At 41.6% G+C, this 17,892-nt stretch overlaps 1 protein-coding gene and 1 long non-coding RNA gene across 3 annotated transcripts; one reads left to right on the forward strand and one right to left on the reverse strand.

Annotated features, from left to right (window-relative positions):
* Positions 1 to 360: 360 nt before the first annotated feature.
* LOC130608570 (claudin-15-like) lies at positions 361 to 13,160 on the reverse strand. 2 transcript variants are annotated; one of them, XM_057426560.1, is made up of 6 exons: positions 13,041 to 13,160; positions 12,336 to 12,611; positions 5,330 to 5,494; positions 5,110 to 5,191; positions 2,284 to 2,394; positions 361 to 918 (listed from the first exon to the last, which is right to left on the reverse strand). In XM_057426560.1, exons 2-6 carry the CDS (start codon positions 12,553 to 12,555, stop codon positions 819 to 821), a joined length of 678 nt encoding a protein of 225 aa, XP_057282543.1. In that variant the 5' UTR covers positions 12,556 to 12,611; positions 13,041 to 13,160; the 3' UTR covers positions 361 to 818. The 2 variants fall into 2 exon arrangements, with proteins under 2 accessions (XP_057282543.1, XP_057282544.1); XM_057426561.1 differs by lacking the exons at positions 12,336 to 12,611; positions 13,041 to 13,160 and adding an exon at positions 9,522 to 10,147.
* LOC130608572 (uncharacterized) lies at positions 2,280 to 13,142 on the forward strand. Its single transcript, XR_008974569.1, has 3 exons — positions 2,280 to 2,468; positions 10,261 to 10,325; positions 12,996 to 13,142. It is a non-coding gene; the product is annotated as an uncharacterized LOC130608572 (long non-coding RNA).
* Positions 13,161 to 17,892: the final 4,732 nt, after the last annotated feature.

Here is a 17,892-nt window from a genome sequence, read left to right on the forward strand (position 1 = left end):
TTTAAAAGCTGAAAACATAAAAATAAAAGTTGAAAAATGGGCCTATGATCTTCTTAGGTACCGCAAAGCATTTTAGCACCAGGTGCTTTCTGCACTCCCAGCTGTGTCTGGTTCGTTCCGCATCATATCTGTATTATATCTGATATCTGCATCACAACCAACAAGAACTTTGTTGCACATCTGCAGACCTGGAGGTGAGTGGTTATTAGGGATTTTTTTGTACCTGTTTTAAATTTTGACCATCATATGGTCAGTATGAATTTCAGATGAGACTTCTAGCCCAGGTTTATAGATTATACCCTTATTAATGGATAGTGTACCACTCATAAAAAAAAAAAAAAAATCTGTTTCAGTCAGTCATCTGTGGAATAAAGTTTATTTCCTGTCAAAAGCTAAAGCTGCTGAACAGAAGTAGGAAGCTAAACATTAGTGCAAACCCGATCCATTTCTGTGAGGTGTATTAACTTGCAGTTAGCTACAGCGTATCAGTTCCGCATTTTTGAGTGGGCCAAAATAGAAACAGTTGCTCTCGATTGTCACGAAACACTGAACGCTGAGGTTAACCTTTATCAGGCTCCTAAGCATGCAGAAAACTTTCATGCCACAGCCTTTCACATCTCAGCATCTTCGGTAGAATCCTGTTTACAATTGAAAACCACCTGGAAAACCATTCGTATTTACACTGAAAACCATACCTCCTCCTTTGTACTGCTCCAAATTAAGATGAAAGATTGCAACTTGGAACCAGGAACCCTGGAAGTAGTTCACTTCTTTGAGGTCATAACCTACTAACGTTACAAGTGACGTAAAAGGTAAGCTTAGACGTACTCCTTGTTGCTTATGACTGTCTCAGAGTTTTTGGTGTACGCATCCTGGTGAGGAGCTGCGTGGCCTGCTGAGTATGGGTATTTGTTGAAACTGTGAATTAAGAAGAAAGAGATACAAAACAATAGCTATCACGCACACATCCACAGCTTCAAATACTTGGGAAGTTACTAATTTAGGTGTGTATCCAACCCACCAACAGCACATACTTCAGGAAGGGTAAGAAATTAGAGGCCTATTGTTCTCATCAGTCTTGCACCTAAGGGAAAACAGATGAGCTGCTTGACAGACAGCGCAGCCATCTCTCTTGTAACGAGAAACACACCCTGGATTCCTAACTCGCGTGTGCTCTTACTCAAGGCATTTTAGTCAAGTCCCTAAAGCAGAAAAGAACCTAGACCTTAATGTCTTTGTGCAAACTCAGTTTTTAATACAGGAATCAAGATGATGAGAAAGGAAAACAGAAGTCTCTTCAGCCAACCCCTTCATCTGTCATTTGTCATGTTGAACTTCTGTTATTCCACTCATCGGTTTTACTTCAGGATATTTGGTACTTTGTATGGTGAGAGAGATCTAAAGTCCAATGTGGCTGACGAAATATTACTGTAAAACTTAATTGGCTTCAGATTAGGCAATGGAGTATCAGAGGAGCACTCTCACTTATCATCTATTTTGACATAACTTTCCTAAGATTTTTCCTAAGTAGCAAGGAGCATGCTTCTCTTCCTTCCATGTTACCATCCTTCCAAGCTTAGCCAGTACAGCCTCCAAGCCATTTGGGTTCTTCTGAGTAGGCATGGACCTCTGCTGTTTCCGACAATTTCACTCCCTGTCCTTCAAAAAGTGACTTTCTGTGAATTATTATGTGTGAATAGTTAAAGACTGGAGAAAAAAATAAATCCAGGCAAGGTCTGGAGGCCAGAAATACTCAACTTGTCTATTTGATGTCTTGTTAGACATTTCCATAAGGAACAAGAAAAACATCATATGCATCTAATGATCAGTTGGATCTCCCTTGGGAAGGAAATGCCATTACACTTTCTGGAAGGTAAATGGGTTTTGAATGTTTTAATGCTAGTGAGTATTACACAGAAACTTGATCTAATACGCTATATTCTTTGATAGCATTTTCTTTTGGCAATAGATAGTTCTCTCTTTCACTGCACATCATCATGTAGATCTTGGAACCATTAGCAATACCCAGATTTACCAAATACTAGTTATAGGTGGCCAGTGATGGCAAAGCCCACAAGTACACTGTCTGGAAGGTACAAGTATTTGGTACAGCATCCCCTTCCATCACCAGTCTGTGACATGCTGTAACACCACAATAGGTACAATTTCCTGTTTGTGCTTTCTATGGCTACAGAAAGCCAGAGTGAGAGAGAGAGAGTAGTATACAGTAGACAATGGTATATAATTGGCAACTGCTATTACAACTGCCAAATCCCAGATTACCTGTAATCCTGTTTTTTCTTCCCTTTGCATGAACAGGTCAGTAAGATCCCACCAAGCATACAAAGAACAGATCCAGCCCAGCCTAAGTACAGAGCATCTCCTAGTTCATACCTGAAACATGAGAGATTTTATGGAAACAACATGTAGTAGGATCACAAAGCCATTATTTTAGACTGAGCCATAAGGTATGCAAACAAGTTCTAGTCTCATAGAAAGCAGCTAACTGAAAGGTTACTGCAATAGATATCAGTGAACGGATCTGGCTTTGTGTCAGTGTTCCGTCAAACTCTTACGTGTATTAGAAGTGTTCTGCCAAGTTAGTGACAGGACGTACTAGGCAACACAAAGATAAGTAGCAATGAATACTTGCGCATATTTAATAAATTGTTGATAATAAATAATGATAATATACCTTCTGGGCAGTCCACAACACTTACTTTGCCCTTGTATTGGCTGTGCTGCTTAAGTAATTTTGTGAAAGTCGATGATTTAGACCTTACTGTGTGTGTCATAAGAAAAGGCTAACCATAGAAATCAGTTTTCTATTGACACGAAACTAGATCACCTACAAGTAGCTATTTGTATAGGGCTAGTATCCTGAAGAATATTTAGCACTCTCTGTGGTTATACGGCTGAAATATGTTTATGGAGAGTCCCAAGCTGAAAAGGAATAGTTCCCCATTTTACTGTACAAAACTACACCTTTGAGGAAACTCCCTGGTCCAGTCCAAGAAATTCACTGATGATGAATTTGACCCAAAGACTATGCACAATCGAGCCTGGCCAAATCTGGCAGGAGTTTCATATAAAGAGGAAAACAAGTTTCTATATTCAGACAAAGACTACATCCACAATATGGCTGTACCTGTGTGCTCTGAGACACCTGATACAAGGGCAAAATAAGTGTCATAGACTGTGTAGAAGGTATTCTGAAGCCAGATATGTGTTGAGTTTTTCCACTTGTAAAGAGAAGGTCATTATTTAGAAGCGTCCAAGTTTCTGACTCAGAATTAATTGCTAACAGGAAGGTTTACACGGGTTCCTTGTTCTCTGTGTTCTCATCCCATGTTGGAACCACAAGGTGTCCGCTGTTTTAGGCACTCTCCGAACATGGAGCAAGGAGATAATGATTATCTCAAAATGCAGGAGTGAAAGTTGCTGGAGGAATAATAAGGAACAGTCAGAGAGTGTTGACCAGTGCATGCCGCCTACAGAGAGGAATACTGTAGATGTCATTCATACCAAAGCAAAGTACATTGAAGGGATCTGGAGAACTTGGGTTGCCCTCACAGCTGTAATTGAAATTCCCTGAAGAGTCAGTAGAGGTAAACTTTACTGATTTGCTGAAGTCAGGACAAAAAGATGCAATCTGGAAAAACAGATTTGCTGGTCTCTTAAAGGTGAAGATCAATACTGACCTGCAACTGATTCTAAACCTGTCTCACAGAGTCCAAGGAGCACAAACTTCCTCAAGAGCATGCCTGGCTTTACCAGTTATCACAGTTAATTCACTAGGAACCTCTTAGTGAATTGATAGCATTAAACATGAAGTTTAGATACTAGAAAAGAAGAGATTTCTTTAGCTACTGAATGCAAACCACCTGGTAACTGATTAACATGCATCGATGTTGAAGCCCCAAAGCTGTAGCAGATAACTATAAAACTCACTAACTATCCCACTAACTGAAATTCCTTATCAACAGTTGTTTCAGTCCTCTAATGTATTTATTACCCTTCATATAATTCCCTCAAGGGGATATAAAACAACAAAAAGTATTCACAAGTGCAATTTCTTTGTAAGTGCTTGTTTGAAAACACAAGGAAAACCGACAAACATCCAAAGCAATTGCTTAAAGTACTTTGATTCATAACAAAGCGCTTCACCTCTGACTTCCCTGAACTGGTTCTCCATAGGAAGCTTACAAAACACTTCAAATATGATCCTAGCAACTAAAGATTGATAGTTTATTGATTGAAAAATTATATACTTGGTAGAGGTCCTGGCAAATGATAAATGTCCCCTTTTCCCAAAACCTGCTTTCTCATGTTCCATACACAATATATTGTTTCCCTCTCCCTTTTTCCCCACTCTTTGAAGGAGAGGCCAGGTCACCTCTACCCTTGTTCCTCATTGCTAAATACGGCCCCTAGATAAGGTGCCATAAGCAGGCATTTGGTTTTCAGGACAGCTTTTATATTGTATGTTTTCTAACAGCTTTTAAATCAGAGAAGAATCAGGGCTTTTATACCTTGAAACTTCTTTGTGTGCAACTGTACAAGCTAAAAGTCTCACAGATTTTGCCTCATTTTAATTCATGAGGCAAACAAATGTTGAGCTGTTAATATAGGGTGAATTTTTCATTTCTTCAAGGCAAGCAGCACATTACAGGGATGTTTCTCAGCTGTCTGCAGGTCACTGTTACGCAGTTCAAGCTGGTTTCTCTACGCCTTTTTAGTTGCTTGTACATCTGAGGCATTCTATTCTAGCTATAGCTAGAATTCTGTACCTCTTTTGGTCTAAATGCTGCAGAAAATGAAGAGTTTAACTTTTCTCCTCCATAGCACTGAGGTGTGAGCTTAATGGCACAGAAGCCCCTCAGATGTGGGGTTGATATTCCCCACACATTCATTAAACTTTCTAGAAGAGAACTCTCCTCCGTCCCCACCAACATCTCTGAGGTGAAAAGAGTCCCCAGAGACAAATCTTTCCTCCTGCATGACTGGGTAACGGGATCCATCCAGGTTCTGAAACTCTGGAGCAGTTGAGGTTAGTGCAGCCATCTGTAACACATCATGCAGTTTGGTATGAGAGATCTAAAGACTTACTTGGTTCCAGCATACAGTGGGTCAAAAAACTGAGCAGTAATCATCGCAGCATACCAGGAAACAGCCACCATGGAACAGAGACCTACCAAAGTTTAAAAAGCACACAGGTGAATGACTCCTTTAATGGCTCTGACGGCTTTAAACCAAGAAAGTTTCATTTAATTTGACTGGGAAAGCAATACAAAACGTGAAATCATTCTCATTTCCGCCTCATTATTACCTCCTAAAATAAAGAGAAATCCTCCTGTGACAGCAAACTTTGTTTTTCCATCTTCATCGCTCAACCCAATCTTTGTGCACTTCAAACCAAGCAGCGAGAGTACTGCAGCTATGAATCCCAAAAGGATGGAGGCAATCATCAAGGCACGGCATGCCTGAATATAAGCTAAGGAAGAAAAAGAGGAAACAGATCAGGATCCATACAGAAATTAAATGAATCTTGTGCTGGAAAAAATAGAAGTTATTAGGGGACTGGCAAAATTAACAGGAGCAATAATGAGGGAATCTTTGTTATTTGGTTCAAAGAAGCATTCAAACTCTAGGAGTGTTTAGCCTTTAAGGTTTCAGAGTTGAACTACACTTAGACTTCATAAACTCAGTAAATCTTCTTGGGCCTTTAGTAAAGCTTCTTTATATCATTATAGCAAGCCCTTCATAGCTTACATCTTGTAGGTCTTGTGAAAATGTGTAGCAGTATATATGGTCATTTACAGGAGCAGAAGTTTCCTGCTCAGAAGTCCTGGTGACTTCCTTACACCTGTACTGCTGAGCACACAGGACACCGCTGAACTCCAGGTCCTAGCCAAGGTGTGCAGGGCTCTGGCAGTAGAGAGGAATTGGAAAAACGTGCCAGCTTTGCTACTTCCAGTGGCAGATGCAAAAGAAAGTGCTTGAGTTAGCAGTGCACTTTAAACTCTGAGTCTAGGTAATGGTCAGGAGACAAGCAGAGCCAAGAGCTGCAGCACTCCTCTGTAAGACATACTCCTGCAGAGAGGTTACATGGGCACATTTGGGAAGTTGGTAGGCTCATGATTCTGCATCACTTAAGCTCCCAGTCTTCACACTTAGGTATCAATGGCACAAAACCTGAGCAGATTATTATCCAGCTTAAGAAGGAAGATCAGACAGGGACTCTGAGCTCCTTTAAAATGTCACCCTGAATTTGGCAGGTTCCCGATCAAATGGAACTTTGGCACCTTTCTAATGAGATAAACATGCCAAGTGTCACCAATCTGGCAGGTCTTGCCTGCTAACCTCATGGGATTCTGTGATCTTACAGGATCTTTTCAAATCCAAATGATGCTATGATTCTAACCAAGCATCAAAAGGGTCAGTCACGTCACTGATGCTAGTATTCAAGTTCTTGCTCCCTGATCACCTCCATGTCCTCCATGATAACCTGCTCTCTAGCTCTGTAATGGAGTGAGCCCATAACCCTCCAGAGAACAAAAGTCAGACCCAGAAAGAGGAGGTGAAATGACGGGTTCATGCTCAGACTTACTTAGTGGGCTTATAGCTTTATGTGGCATTAGAGTATTGGTCCTGCAAGCATTAGTTATCAAAGACAGGAATAAGCAGTCATGAGACAAATATACAGAAGCAAAGGATAACATCATTCAAGGAATTAATGTCTTTTTAAGCCCTAATTCTAATTTCTGGGGGGAAAAAAACACACAGTAATAGAAGTGAAAAGACCCCTCAAGGTACCATGAACAGTTCAAGATTCCTGCCTGCAGAAGATACTCTTAGGACAAGCACTCAACTCTGGCATTGCTTTCTAGTCTGGGATCTTACACCATGGCAGCAGGAATCCAGCAACTTCACCTTTCAGGTCTTTGGGAGTCAGATGGGATGAGATACATTAGATATGGTGCAGTATTAGATGGGATTTCCTGTATCTTTTCAGGACACAAAAGCTCACCCTCAAGCTAACTGCTTGCAAGCCAATAGCCGTATTATTTTAACAGAACAGATTTCATACCATATCCAATAGCCAAAAGTTGTATTATTGTAACAGATCTCATACCATATCCTCTTAGTACCCCAATACGATAACCTCGACAGCCTTGGCTTAGGAGCTTACTTCACAAGCCAGACAGCTCAATTTTCTGTTGTCTTTATCTTAAAAATGTGCTTACTGGAAACAACACAAAATCTGTTTATCAATCAATACTATTTTTAAGAAATGATCCATAGGAAGAAATACCTATAGAACCTTGAGGGGCTGGGGAGGGAAGAGACTTTCAAAAACACTTGGCAGCTAACTAATTGCTTTATATGAAATGCTTGATCTAGTTGTAACTAAACCATTCATGGTTTCAGTCTCATGCAATACTGCTTTTAAAAAGGCCCTCACTTCAAACATCTGTGATTCGGGCTAATGGCTGGCTGAATGCAAAAGCTTTAAATCTGTTAAAAAGAACCAAGTCTGGTATTTTCCATGCACACAACAAAATCCATACCATGTATCACAGCTGCCAATAAGGAAACAAACCTTCATGGAAAATCTTTATGGTCCTTCTGATGAGAGTTAACAAAGACACTTTTGTTTCTTCTTCTTTTTTATCCTCCTGACAATCCCTGGCATCTTCTGCTGCAGCAATTCCAGCTAAGTTTCTAAACAGCAATTTGAAACACACCTAAACTGACCATAATAATTTTTACCTGCCTTGACCCCTACCTGCAAGTTCTACAGACATTTCTTGGAGGTCTCTGCCCTCATTGCTACCAACCGCACTTTCTTCCTCTTTCCTGCTTTGCCCAGATATTCTTTTGACTTTTTCTACAATTCAGTGTCTTCTAAATTGCTTCTTTTTCAGGTTTCCTTTCTAAAACCTTTTTTTTCTTAACAGTTCTGCAAGCTGCTTTTCCATTCCCCCTCCCCCTGCCTGTACCCCTCAAATACACTGCCATCTTCTCAACAGTGTAACTGATCTCCTGTTCAACAGATCAGATTTAATCTTCACAAATTCACTTTCAGACCCGGGCCAATTCATTTACTTTCTGTCTGGCCCCGGTTTTTAATGTTCTGCTGGCTCCATGTTGTTAGCTGCAGTTCTCCAGGAGCCTTGCTGTTGTTTGCCTTTGCTTTAGCACACTTATGGTACTCTTTGCTGATCCTACTGCCCACCTCCATTTCTTTAAAACCCAATTTTTCCTCAGCAACTCCAAGATGCTGACCCAGTGTGGCCCCATTGCCCACATCTGCAGATAGGAGCTCTGTGACACTCTCAGAGACAACACCCCGTGTAAATACATCAAAGACAAGATGCTGCCTAGAATCAGTAGCAGTAAGTTATGAACCAACCCTTGAAGTGGTTTATACATGACCCAAATGAATGCTCACGTAAGGACATGATCCTGCTGTTTCTGAGTCTAAGAAGTTTAAATAGAGTTATGTTCCTCTTCATTCACACAGGTATTTAAAAACCAATTATTAGATAGCACTGAAAGATGAAAAGAACAGATTATTCCCTAAATATTGGACACAGACAGTTTCAGAGAACTGCTGTGGTAGTGTCAGAGGTGGTCAGCAACATAGTTATATTTCAGACTGAGAGGGAAAGTTCATTTAAGACCTTCTGCCCGCTAATCCTATACTACACTCTTCAGATTATGAGTAACCTCCTACCTATTTAGTTTAGCTACCTCCCAGTGTAAATTCAACCTCGCAGAAAGGCGTTTTTATTCTGGGATAAGTATCTACACGCCTAGTTTTTCAAGATTAGTGAAAACCAGCTTTCCTGCCTATAAACATGCTTACTATTCATGGAGTAGTGCTTTAGCTGAGCATTTGAGGACCATCCACAATTCTGCTGAAGACTGATACAGGACAGCAGATCTAAACATCCTGATACTTAGAAACACATCCAAGAAGACATTAGTTAACAAGTCCTGAAGTATATTAATTTATAACATACACTCATTGTATAACTTATACTATATTTATAACATATTGTATTTCTTGCATTATCTATGATTTTCAGTCTCGACACACAAAACCCCACTACCACTTCTTAGCTCTAATTTTTAAATGCAAAAACTCCAGCTACAGTACATTAGCTATCAAGTACTGCAAAAGCAGCCCTATACAATAATTCCAAATAAACACGGAACTGTCATAGAAGATGTGTTAAAAGATGCCTCCTGGTAGTTCTTCCCACAAGATGCTAGAACAGACATTAGACCGTATTTTAAATGTTTGATCAAGTGATTTCATTTGCCTTATTTTATAGCCATTCTCAATGTGCCTGACACATTCCAACGTGTAAGAGGTTCTTATTACTTCAACCCACCAAGTCCTTCTTGGCCAGTTATTCTCCAGTACTCTCAGTTTAACAATCAAAATCCTTAATACTTTTTTACCAGCAAATTTGCAAGCGGTATGAACAAGAATGCACAAAGTCACATACCAGGCAATGCAAGCAGAGAGTCAAAGTCTCTGCAGTTGGATACTCCAGTGCTGTCTTGTGCACAGCTCTTCCACAGGTTTTCAAACAACGTGGTCGTTGTGATCACACTGCCATGTAAACTGGAGACTTTCCAGTAATCATGCGGCAAAGTAGCTCCAATAGTTGCCAACCCACCCAAGCACAAAAGAAAACTAACAATTTCCAACGTAGAAGTCATCCTTGTGAGTAGTAACAGTTAAATATCCCTATAATTAGATTACGATCAAGTGAAGCCTTCAGAAGCCTCCTTGCTGTTTAATCTCTGGGTTTCACTCCAAAATGAGGCTACCTTTGCTCTTTGCTCAACCCCAGATAAGGCTTACAGTGCATGACAATAAGAAGTGGGAGCAGTTCATGATAAAGTTATTAGCATTTAACAAAAAAAATGACAAGATTCATTCTTTTTTCTAATGAGAAGTGACAAAATGAGCCTATTCTTGCCTTAGCCTGAAAGCCCAGTCAGTATTTCTACAAAATGTCTTGTAACAGGGATAATATTGGCAAATACCTTATTTCTGTTTCTCCTCTGGAGTCAACTAGGGTTTACACAAGATTGAAATGGCTTTTCATTTTATTATTGCTCTCAAATCAAAAAAATTTACTCTGTTATATTGTTGATGACTCAAGCATAAAAAACGCTCGAGAACAGGAACTTTATTCTGTTGCTATAAAATTTAACAAAAGAAACTCTTTTTTGAAGTTACAGTCATGAGTGATCCATTGCAACTCTACTGCCAGCTTCTTTCAGGAAGGATACGTCTGTGGGTGAGTGATTTCCATTAATATTTTACAGTCTGTTGATCTACAGTTGAACACATTCCATCTTAAAAATAGTCCCACTTACACTGGAATACAATTATAATAATATCATATATTTCACAGAAAGGAAATAGAAGGGAACAGATGAGCCACTGTGACAGACGCATCTCGAAAGGAATAAAATGATGAAGGAAACCAGCTAGCTGAGAAGTCATAAATATCAGCTGCTTGCATCTGTTTGTCAGAATATTGTGATATTAAAACAAAATGTATCTGTTCTAGGCAGAGTAGAAGCATGTTAAGTTTGGTCTACTTGCTTCTTGACTAACAAACCCATAGACTCGCTTCACATCACCCACTGATGTTAATACCTTCACCGGTTTGTGTATCCAAACGGGGTTAACCATCTCTTGCAGTGATAACCTGCTCTTATCTCCAGGAAATGGAGTCACAGTTTCTTCATAAAATAATCCTGCTATGACGCAACATGGTAAGAGATTCACAGCATTTACATAAAGGCTACCACAGGAATTAGCCGCTGAGTCACAGCATGCCCGTAACAAAAACATGAGGTTTCTTCCACAACGCACTGGTCAGCTTGAGCTGATGCTGTAGGCTGGTGGGTTCATGCAGCCTTGACAACCGAGAGGATCATTGCTGTTGATACAAATAAGAACAGCTGTGCAAGCACAGCCAGTGTGATCCTGCGCAGCTCTACAGCTGCAAACTATTAAAGAAACTAGATGGCCTGTGGTAAGAACTGATCTTCTCTGGTGACTTGGAAGCATCAGTTCTGGGCTCCTGCTGCGACAGTCAACATATTTGAAGAACCGGCATGTTCTTGCACAGGAATCACTGCCTGGTTACATGGTTTTAGAAAACCTTCCTGGTTTCTATTATCCCAAATATATTTTTGGCTTTTAAGGAGGTTAAAAAATAAGCTGAATCTTGAGAGTTAAACTCTCACATTTGAGAGATCTGCCATAGGCAGCTCTGACTTCAGTGGAATCCATGTTTATGTCAAGAAAAACAAGTGTTCATAACCTGTGAGAGGCGGAATTTACAAGTTTTGAGCTCTGCACATAGAGACTAAGTCAGCTGGAAAGAGTCCAAACAGCAATGACAGTAATCAAGGACCTATAAAGCAAGGAAAGCTTGAAGAAATGATTCCATGATACAACTCATAAAGTGACTGCACGACACTGAAAGTTGTAAAAGAATAAACACAGAGTTGTTTTGAGCACAAAGCTTAAGAAAACACCAGGTTTTAAAGGTTTTTACTGTGACTGTGCCAGCACTCAGTTTTCCGAGGAAAGGACTTCAGTGTCAGTCCTTCCTGGCCCTTTACTATAACAGTAGTGTTCACAGAAAGATATTTTTTACATCTAGAACAACCTAAAGAGATAATTTTAAGTCCCTGTAAAGACAAATCTCCTTCTATTTGCTTATAAACTACCCTGCTAGCACAGCCTATCTCAGAAAAACCCGAAGAATCAGTGGCACAGACGTGTTTTAGTTTAAGCTGGCCACTTCTGAGAAATCCCAGAACAAAAACACTCAGCATCAAGTATCAAATAAGTTCTGGAACATGTAAGTTCAGACTCACACCAAGGCACGAAAAAGCACCAGTGTTCGTTGACCTATGATCTGTTTTTAGTTAGGCATTAGGCCAAGTAAAAGCATGCTAGTTGTTCCAAAATAATAATAATAGATAAAAAATAAATAATTATCATAATGAATAAATAAAATCATCTTAGATTCATTGTGTACCTATGTGCACACAACAGAGATGGCAGCAAAGCCACATCAGTTACTGAGCTGAACTACAGCATGAAGCCTATAGATTTCACTGGGGCCCTTTAACCTGTCTGCAGGTACTACAGGAGAAATCCTGTCCATACCAGACCCTCTGTGACCACTGCAGTATATGCTGCCCCACCACTCTAGCATGCTGGCCAGAAGGAAGGAATAGAATTACATTCCTGGGTTTTATCTACATATGCCATGCAGACTTACTGTCTGAACTCAACATGTAGAGAAATTTCTTGCACTGAAGTGATCTAACAGCAGTCACTGCGCAGTCCATCCAAAGGCCTTCAGAAATCCAGTCTGTAGTAACTAGCACTGTTCCAATGTCTGAAACCTTCCATCTGTTGGACATGGTAGTAACAAGTAAAATGGTGAATCCTGCTAAAGCCAGCAGCAAGGAACAAATCTGTAGACAAGATGATGTCATTCTTCTGACAGGAGTTATTTCCAAAGAAGCCTTCCCAAAATCCTGAGCTTAGAATCCTGTTGGATGAATTAATACACACAGAAGAGTTGGAGTTATCTTTACACAAGCCAGACCTTTGTGAAAACCTCATAAAGATGGCTACCTAAGAACTAATTCATTACATAATGGAATTGTTGAAATGGAATCTAAATCTCCCTAAATAATTGGAATACCTAAATATTCCATGACATCTGAGTATTTTCTTAGGAGCGCTTTTATTACTCTACATGTTTACTGTGTAAAATACTGACAGAGCAAAACCAGAGAACTCAGCTGAGGAAGGAATTCTCTAATTTGAATTTGCAGTGTTTCATCCATTCTTTACTTGTTTGCCAACTCAAAACTCTTACAAAATTAAAACTGTAACATGCTTTAAGAAGTTACTAATTTCCCCATTGCAGTGCCCAGCAATACAAATGGAAAACAAAATAAATGTGGATACTCACGTTTATGGTATGTTTCTAACGCATTTCATCTACCTTCCTGCTAGAGAATGGTGTCAGCACTTTGTGAAGACGAGTTTGATCAAACAAGTGAGGGGTTTGTACCTTTTAGAACCTTTTCCCCCGTTCTAAAATCAAGGACCCGGGGCGAAAGCTCTGCCCGACCGTTGCACAAGAGCTCACACTTGGCTTTTGGCTACAGAAACAGACAAACAAGATTACGACAAAATCATGTATATTAGCACCAAGGGCACTCAGCTGAACCTGCAACCATTGGCATAGAGTTTGCTTTGTCAGTGCCACTGAGCTTCTCACACCCCATTGGACTCCAAAGAAATATAGAAAGCTATTCCCATTTTCACAATGATTGTTTTACTTGAGAGTTTAGTTGCACTTTTCCCCAAGGCACTGTTTTCATGGGAGGAGGCCTGGGTCCACATAAGCCAGGCAACAACTGGAGGCAGGTTTTGTTTTAGGATGCAGCCCATGCTGTGAAGGAATAGGCAAGCTTCCTGCATTAAAAAAAAAAGAAGGATTGGAGCTTCCTCCCATCCTCATGCATTTTAGATGGCTGCAAGTCTGGGAATTTGCAAAGAAAGAAGGATTAAGTTTATACCCCTTTTTCAAATGTGTACATTCCACTGCAAAAGTTTAATCTCACATTGAGAAGGGAGCATCTGTCCCTCAAGTGATTGCGTAACCTCTTCAAAACACACTCAGCTGTCAAAGAATACCTGTAATAAATGATGCATTTAAATGAAGCAGGCAAATAATCCTAATAAATGTTTCTTACCTATTACATTGATATCACCTGTACAGCAATGCATCCCTGGCAGCAAGGAGAAGAAAAGAAACCCAGATGCTCTGCACCATCACTGTGGGTGGGACGTACGCCGAAGTTGTAAATGCAAACTTCTTGTTAACGTACAGTAGTTAAAAAAAATCATAGGTTTCAAAGTGAAGCTCGGAAACTACGTTTCACAAATACAGAAGCATAGCATAGAATGGTTGAGGCTGGAAAGGACCTTTTTGTTTTCCAGATCTTCTGAAGACAAGCATGCAAAGAAAACATGTATTACTTGGAATGCAAAGCATGAAGCGCTGGTCTTTGCATCCTCTGGGGCCAGGGAGTGGGTCTGGTGTCTCAGAGAGGATTGGGAGCCCGGTGATGGGTCACATATAGATAGACAACAGAAGGCAGGAACAGAGAGCCCTAGAGCCTCTCCTTAAATGCAGCGGATAAAAAGGTGGGGGGGGGGGGAGGGGAGAGGATAAGTAAATAAATGCTTTTGTGTTTGTTATATTTCCCTGGCAGCACCTAAGCCCTGTAGTGAGTAACCAGTGCAGAAAGACAGCAGCCCAGTGGATAACATTCATAAACAAAACTGTTTGTGATTTCAGGTGTGCCCTGAGGCAGGGCAGACCTCCCGGACTCCTTGTCCTGAGCCGCAAATGCTTTGCTGCTGTTGTTTCTCCTCTGTCTTCCTCCGCCCCAAGGAGTCACTGTCACTCATCCCTTCCTGACCCTGTTACTACCATGCAAACCCCGTGGAACACTCCAGATGAAAGCTTATTCTGGGCAGCAGTCATGCACAAGACTGCTATCCCCATGTGATTGCGATACAGTAATGCATCTGAAATGCATCCCTTTATCAAGGTGAGAGTTCACTAACAGGAACCATCTGCAAAAGAAAAGATTCCAGAAGCGAACGGCTTGTTACTCCAACCAACACCACCTTCATCCTCCTCTTTCAACCTGTAACACAGACACCCTGCCCTTCACAACTGGATTACAGTAGCCCATACCCTGCACTGTTCATAGCTTAGAGATGGTGGTCCAGCCAACAGCACGTATGCTTTTCAACTGCCCAAAGGAGAATGACCATAAACCAAACTGAAATAAATACATAAGGCCCAGAGCATCATCCCTCACAAGCTGCACACATGGGTTACATTAAACTAAGGGTTGTAATGTGATAAAAACAAGCTCCGAGCAAGCAAAAAGGTCACCTGAACATTAAAAACAGCGCAACCAAAATGTATGTATGTGGTTTGAACACAGGACAGGAAGGGTTAACAAAGAGAAATATTTAAGTCACTTAAACAAACAAATCGCTCCTGATAAGGTCTCTGGAAGCAAAAATGAGTAAAAAAAGAGTCTAAAATGCAAAATGGAACAGGTCTTTTACATTATATTACGTAGAGCAAAAGAGGCAGAGCACTGTTTACAACCCTGCTTTCATGTACATGTACGTATATACATTTTTAAACCAGCAATATACGCCTTCGAACCTGCCTATCGTTTCTTAGGTCAAGCGAACTCTGAGGCTGACCCATGGCCGCCAGTGCAATCAGGAAGAGATAAAATGCAGATTTAAATATAGTACTAAACCACTTAGAGCAGTTTCCCACCACAAGCTTATAGAGGTTTTCTCAGGTCAAAGCTTGCCCTTGAGTTTAGAAGGCAAACTCTTTCACTACTTGTTAAACGCTTCCAAACAATTTAACTTTGTAACCATGCAATTGGAGTTGCTGAAACTTATTAATAGTCTGATCAGGCTTATAGTGACCTGCACTTAGAATCACAGAACGGTTTGGGTTGGAAGGGACTTTAAAGCTATTCCAGTGGCAGGGGGTTGGAACTGGATGAGATTTAAGATCCTTTACAACCCAAACCATCCTGTGATTCTATGTATGATTCTATGATGTGCAGGGCCCATCAGGAAGTCTGAGGTCCACTTTAGAAGAAATTGGACTGACCTTTAATGTAAAGGCAGTGCAATTTAACTGCAACTTTATTAGGTTATAATCTGGTTCTCCAGTGTGTATTCAAGTAACTGCAGCTCTGAATTCACCAGGGCAGAGTCTAACCGGGTATGTCTGATCTCTCAACTCAGAGGCACTGTTATTTCTTGGTGAACAAGCAGTGGTGTCTGAAGGCAGTTTGGCTGCTGCCATGGCTCAGGGCTGTCTGTGCTGCCCATTTTAGAGCAGCTTTGCTCACAGAAGCCCTGGGCTGGCATGCTCAGGCCATCACATACCCAGTTTGGCTGAGTGGTTTCTTGCCTCTTCCTCCCTTTATCCCACTTTTATCTGGGATCATCCTCCTCATCCCGTGAGTGTCCTTGTCACCTCTCCGAGCAATCGGGACTGTGGTGGCTCCACAGAACAAAGCCCAGGAGGAAGCAGGCACTCAGCTGAGATTCCCAGATCATCCCTGTGGACTTAGGAATTAACCCCAGTGAGAGCTTTGTGCCCAAACCTCCCAGCAGCCGCGGGTACCCTCAGCTGTGCTCGCGGGTCCTGGATGCTGCTGAACAATTTCCATTTCCACTGCTGAAAGCGCCTGTCACCTTCCCCGCAGCACGATGACGCTGTTACTCCTGCACAGTCTGTGTCAGCGATAGCAACCAGGGATTTGCTGCGTCCGCACTGACCTCTGCTTAAACCTGTGCTTATTGCTTGCTGCCATTGATAAATGCAGGTAGTGGGTTTGCAGTGTGCTTCAGGGGAAGCTCTTAACCCTTCCAAGTGTTACTGTGCTCTCTGCCCTTGGTTGATGTCCAAAACTCAGGTCAGGACATCTCTGAGTACACACACAATTCACCTGGGAAAGGTGCTTAAATTGACCTGAGGTGGATGCTGTGCACAAGGCAGGTTGCCAGGGGAGCCTGGTGGGTGGGGATAGGAGCTTCAGAGCCTCTAGGACCTCGTGGTACAAGAGTATCCTCCCTCTGCAAGCATGGGCTCGCTTGGCAAAGGCTGGACAAAGAGAAGTGGACAGCTTGGAACAGTAAGTCAAGTGGGTGCTTACAGCAAGGAGCTGGCCTTGGGAGCTGTTGCTGGGGCTTAATGAGAACTCCCTTGAAGCTCTGGAACAGTGGGCAGTGATGCAGTGGCTGTGTAACAGTAGTTCATGGTCTCTCCTAATAGAAAAGTTGGGATAGGAGAGGAAATACTGATGTTGATCAAGGAACATGCACGGCTGATGCTCCCATCCAGAAATGCTGCAAGATCAAGTGAGATTTTAAGGAAGATTTTTGTATCCCTCCTAAAATGACTGTTAGAGTTAGGCTTAAAAGCTTCTCACTGCAGTCATAAACCCAGGAACACGTTCTCTGTATTCAGGACAGAAATGTTTTCATTAATCCTTGATTCAGAGCTTAGGCTTCCTTAAAACCCCCGTGCATTCCATGCCTTGTCATGGAAACAAGAGTGGGAAAAGCAAGTTGCCAACTCTGTGATCCATTCTGGTTTAAGGCTCGTCCATGAGAGCAGCACAGCTTTCTCCTGGCAGATCTGGTGCTTTTGTTCTACAAAGCAGGTTCTTTACCCCAGTGTAACAGTCTTGAGCCCAGGAGGTCAGACTGCAGCACAGCACAGGGAGAGGTGGGGAAGAGCACAGCTGGAGACAGGGCTTAAAATGACTTGAGGCGATTGCCTTTAGAAACCAGAGAAATCCTTCCACCCACAAAATAACCAAGGAGCTGTTTTCTTTGCTTCGTTTGCCTTCAGTCCCAGTGAACTGAGGGACACTTCTCCGTTTCCCCACTAGAGTGGCAGCAGGAGCTCTGCTCGCTAGAGCTGCTTGGTTTGTCATTGCAGCTGCTTGTACTGAGCTCATTATTAGAGCTGCTCATACTTGGTTCTTCCCTGCTGCAGGTTCCCCTGCAGTGAGTGCTCCTTCCCCCAGCTGAAGGAACTCTCGCTATCAGCAGTAAGTGCAGGCACTGGAAGATCAGATGTCCAGGTGAACACAAAATGCAGGTACAAGGGGGGCACAGACCACATGGTGCTCTGAAGCAAGGGGCAGCACTGCAACCCCTGGGTACTGTGCTTCTCGACAGGATTTGCT

This window comes from Pezoporus wallicus, unplaced genomic scaffold, assembly GCF_028554395.1.
Source record: "Pezoporus wallicus isolate ANWC-B61680 ecotype Strahan unplaced genomic scaffold, APGP_CSIRO_Pwel_v1 contig_7680, whole genome shotgun sequence".
Taxonomy (NCBI): domain Eukaryota; kingdom Metazoa; phylum Chordata; class Aves; order Psittaciformes; family Psittacidae; genus Pezoporus; species Pezoporus wallicus.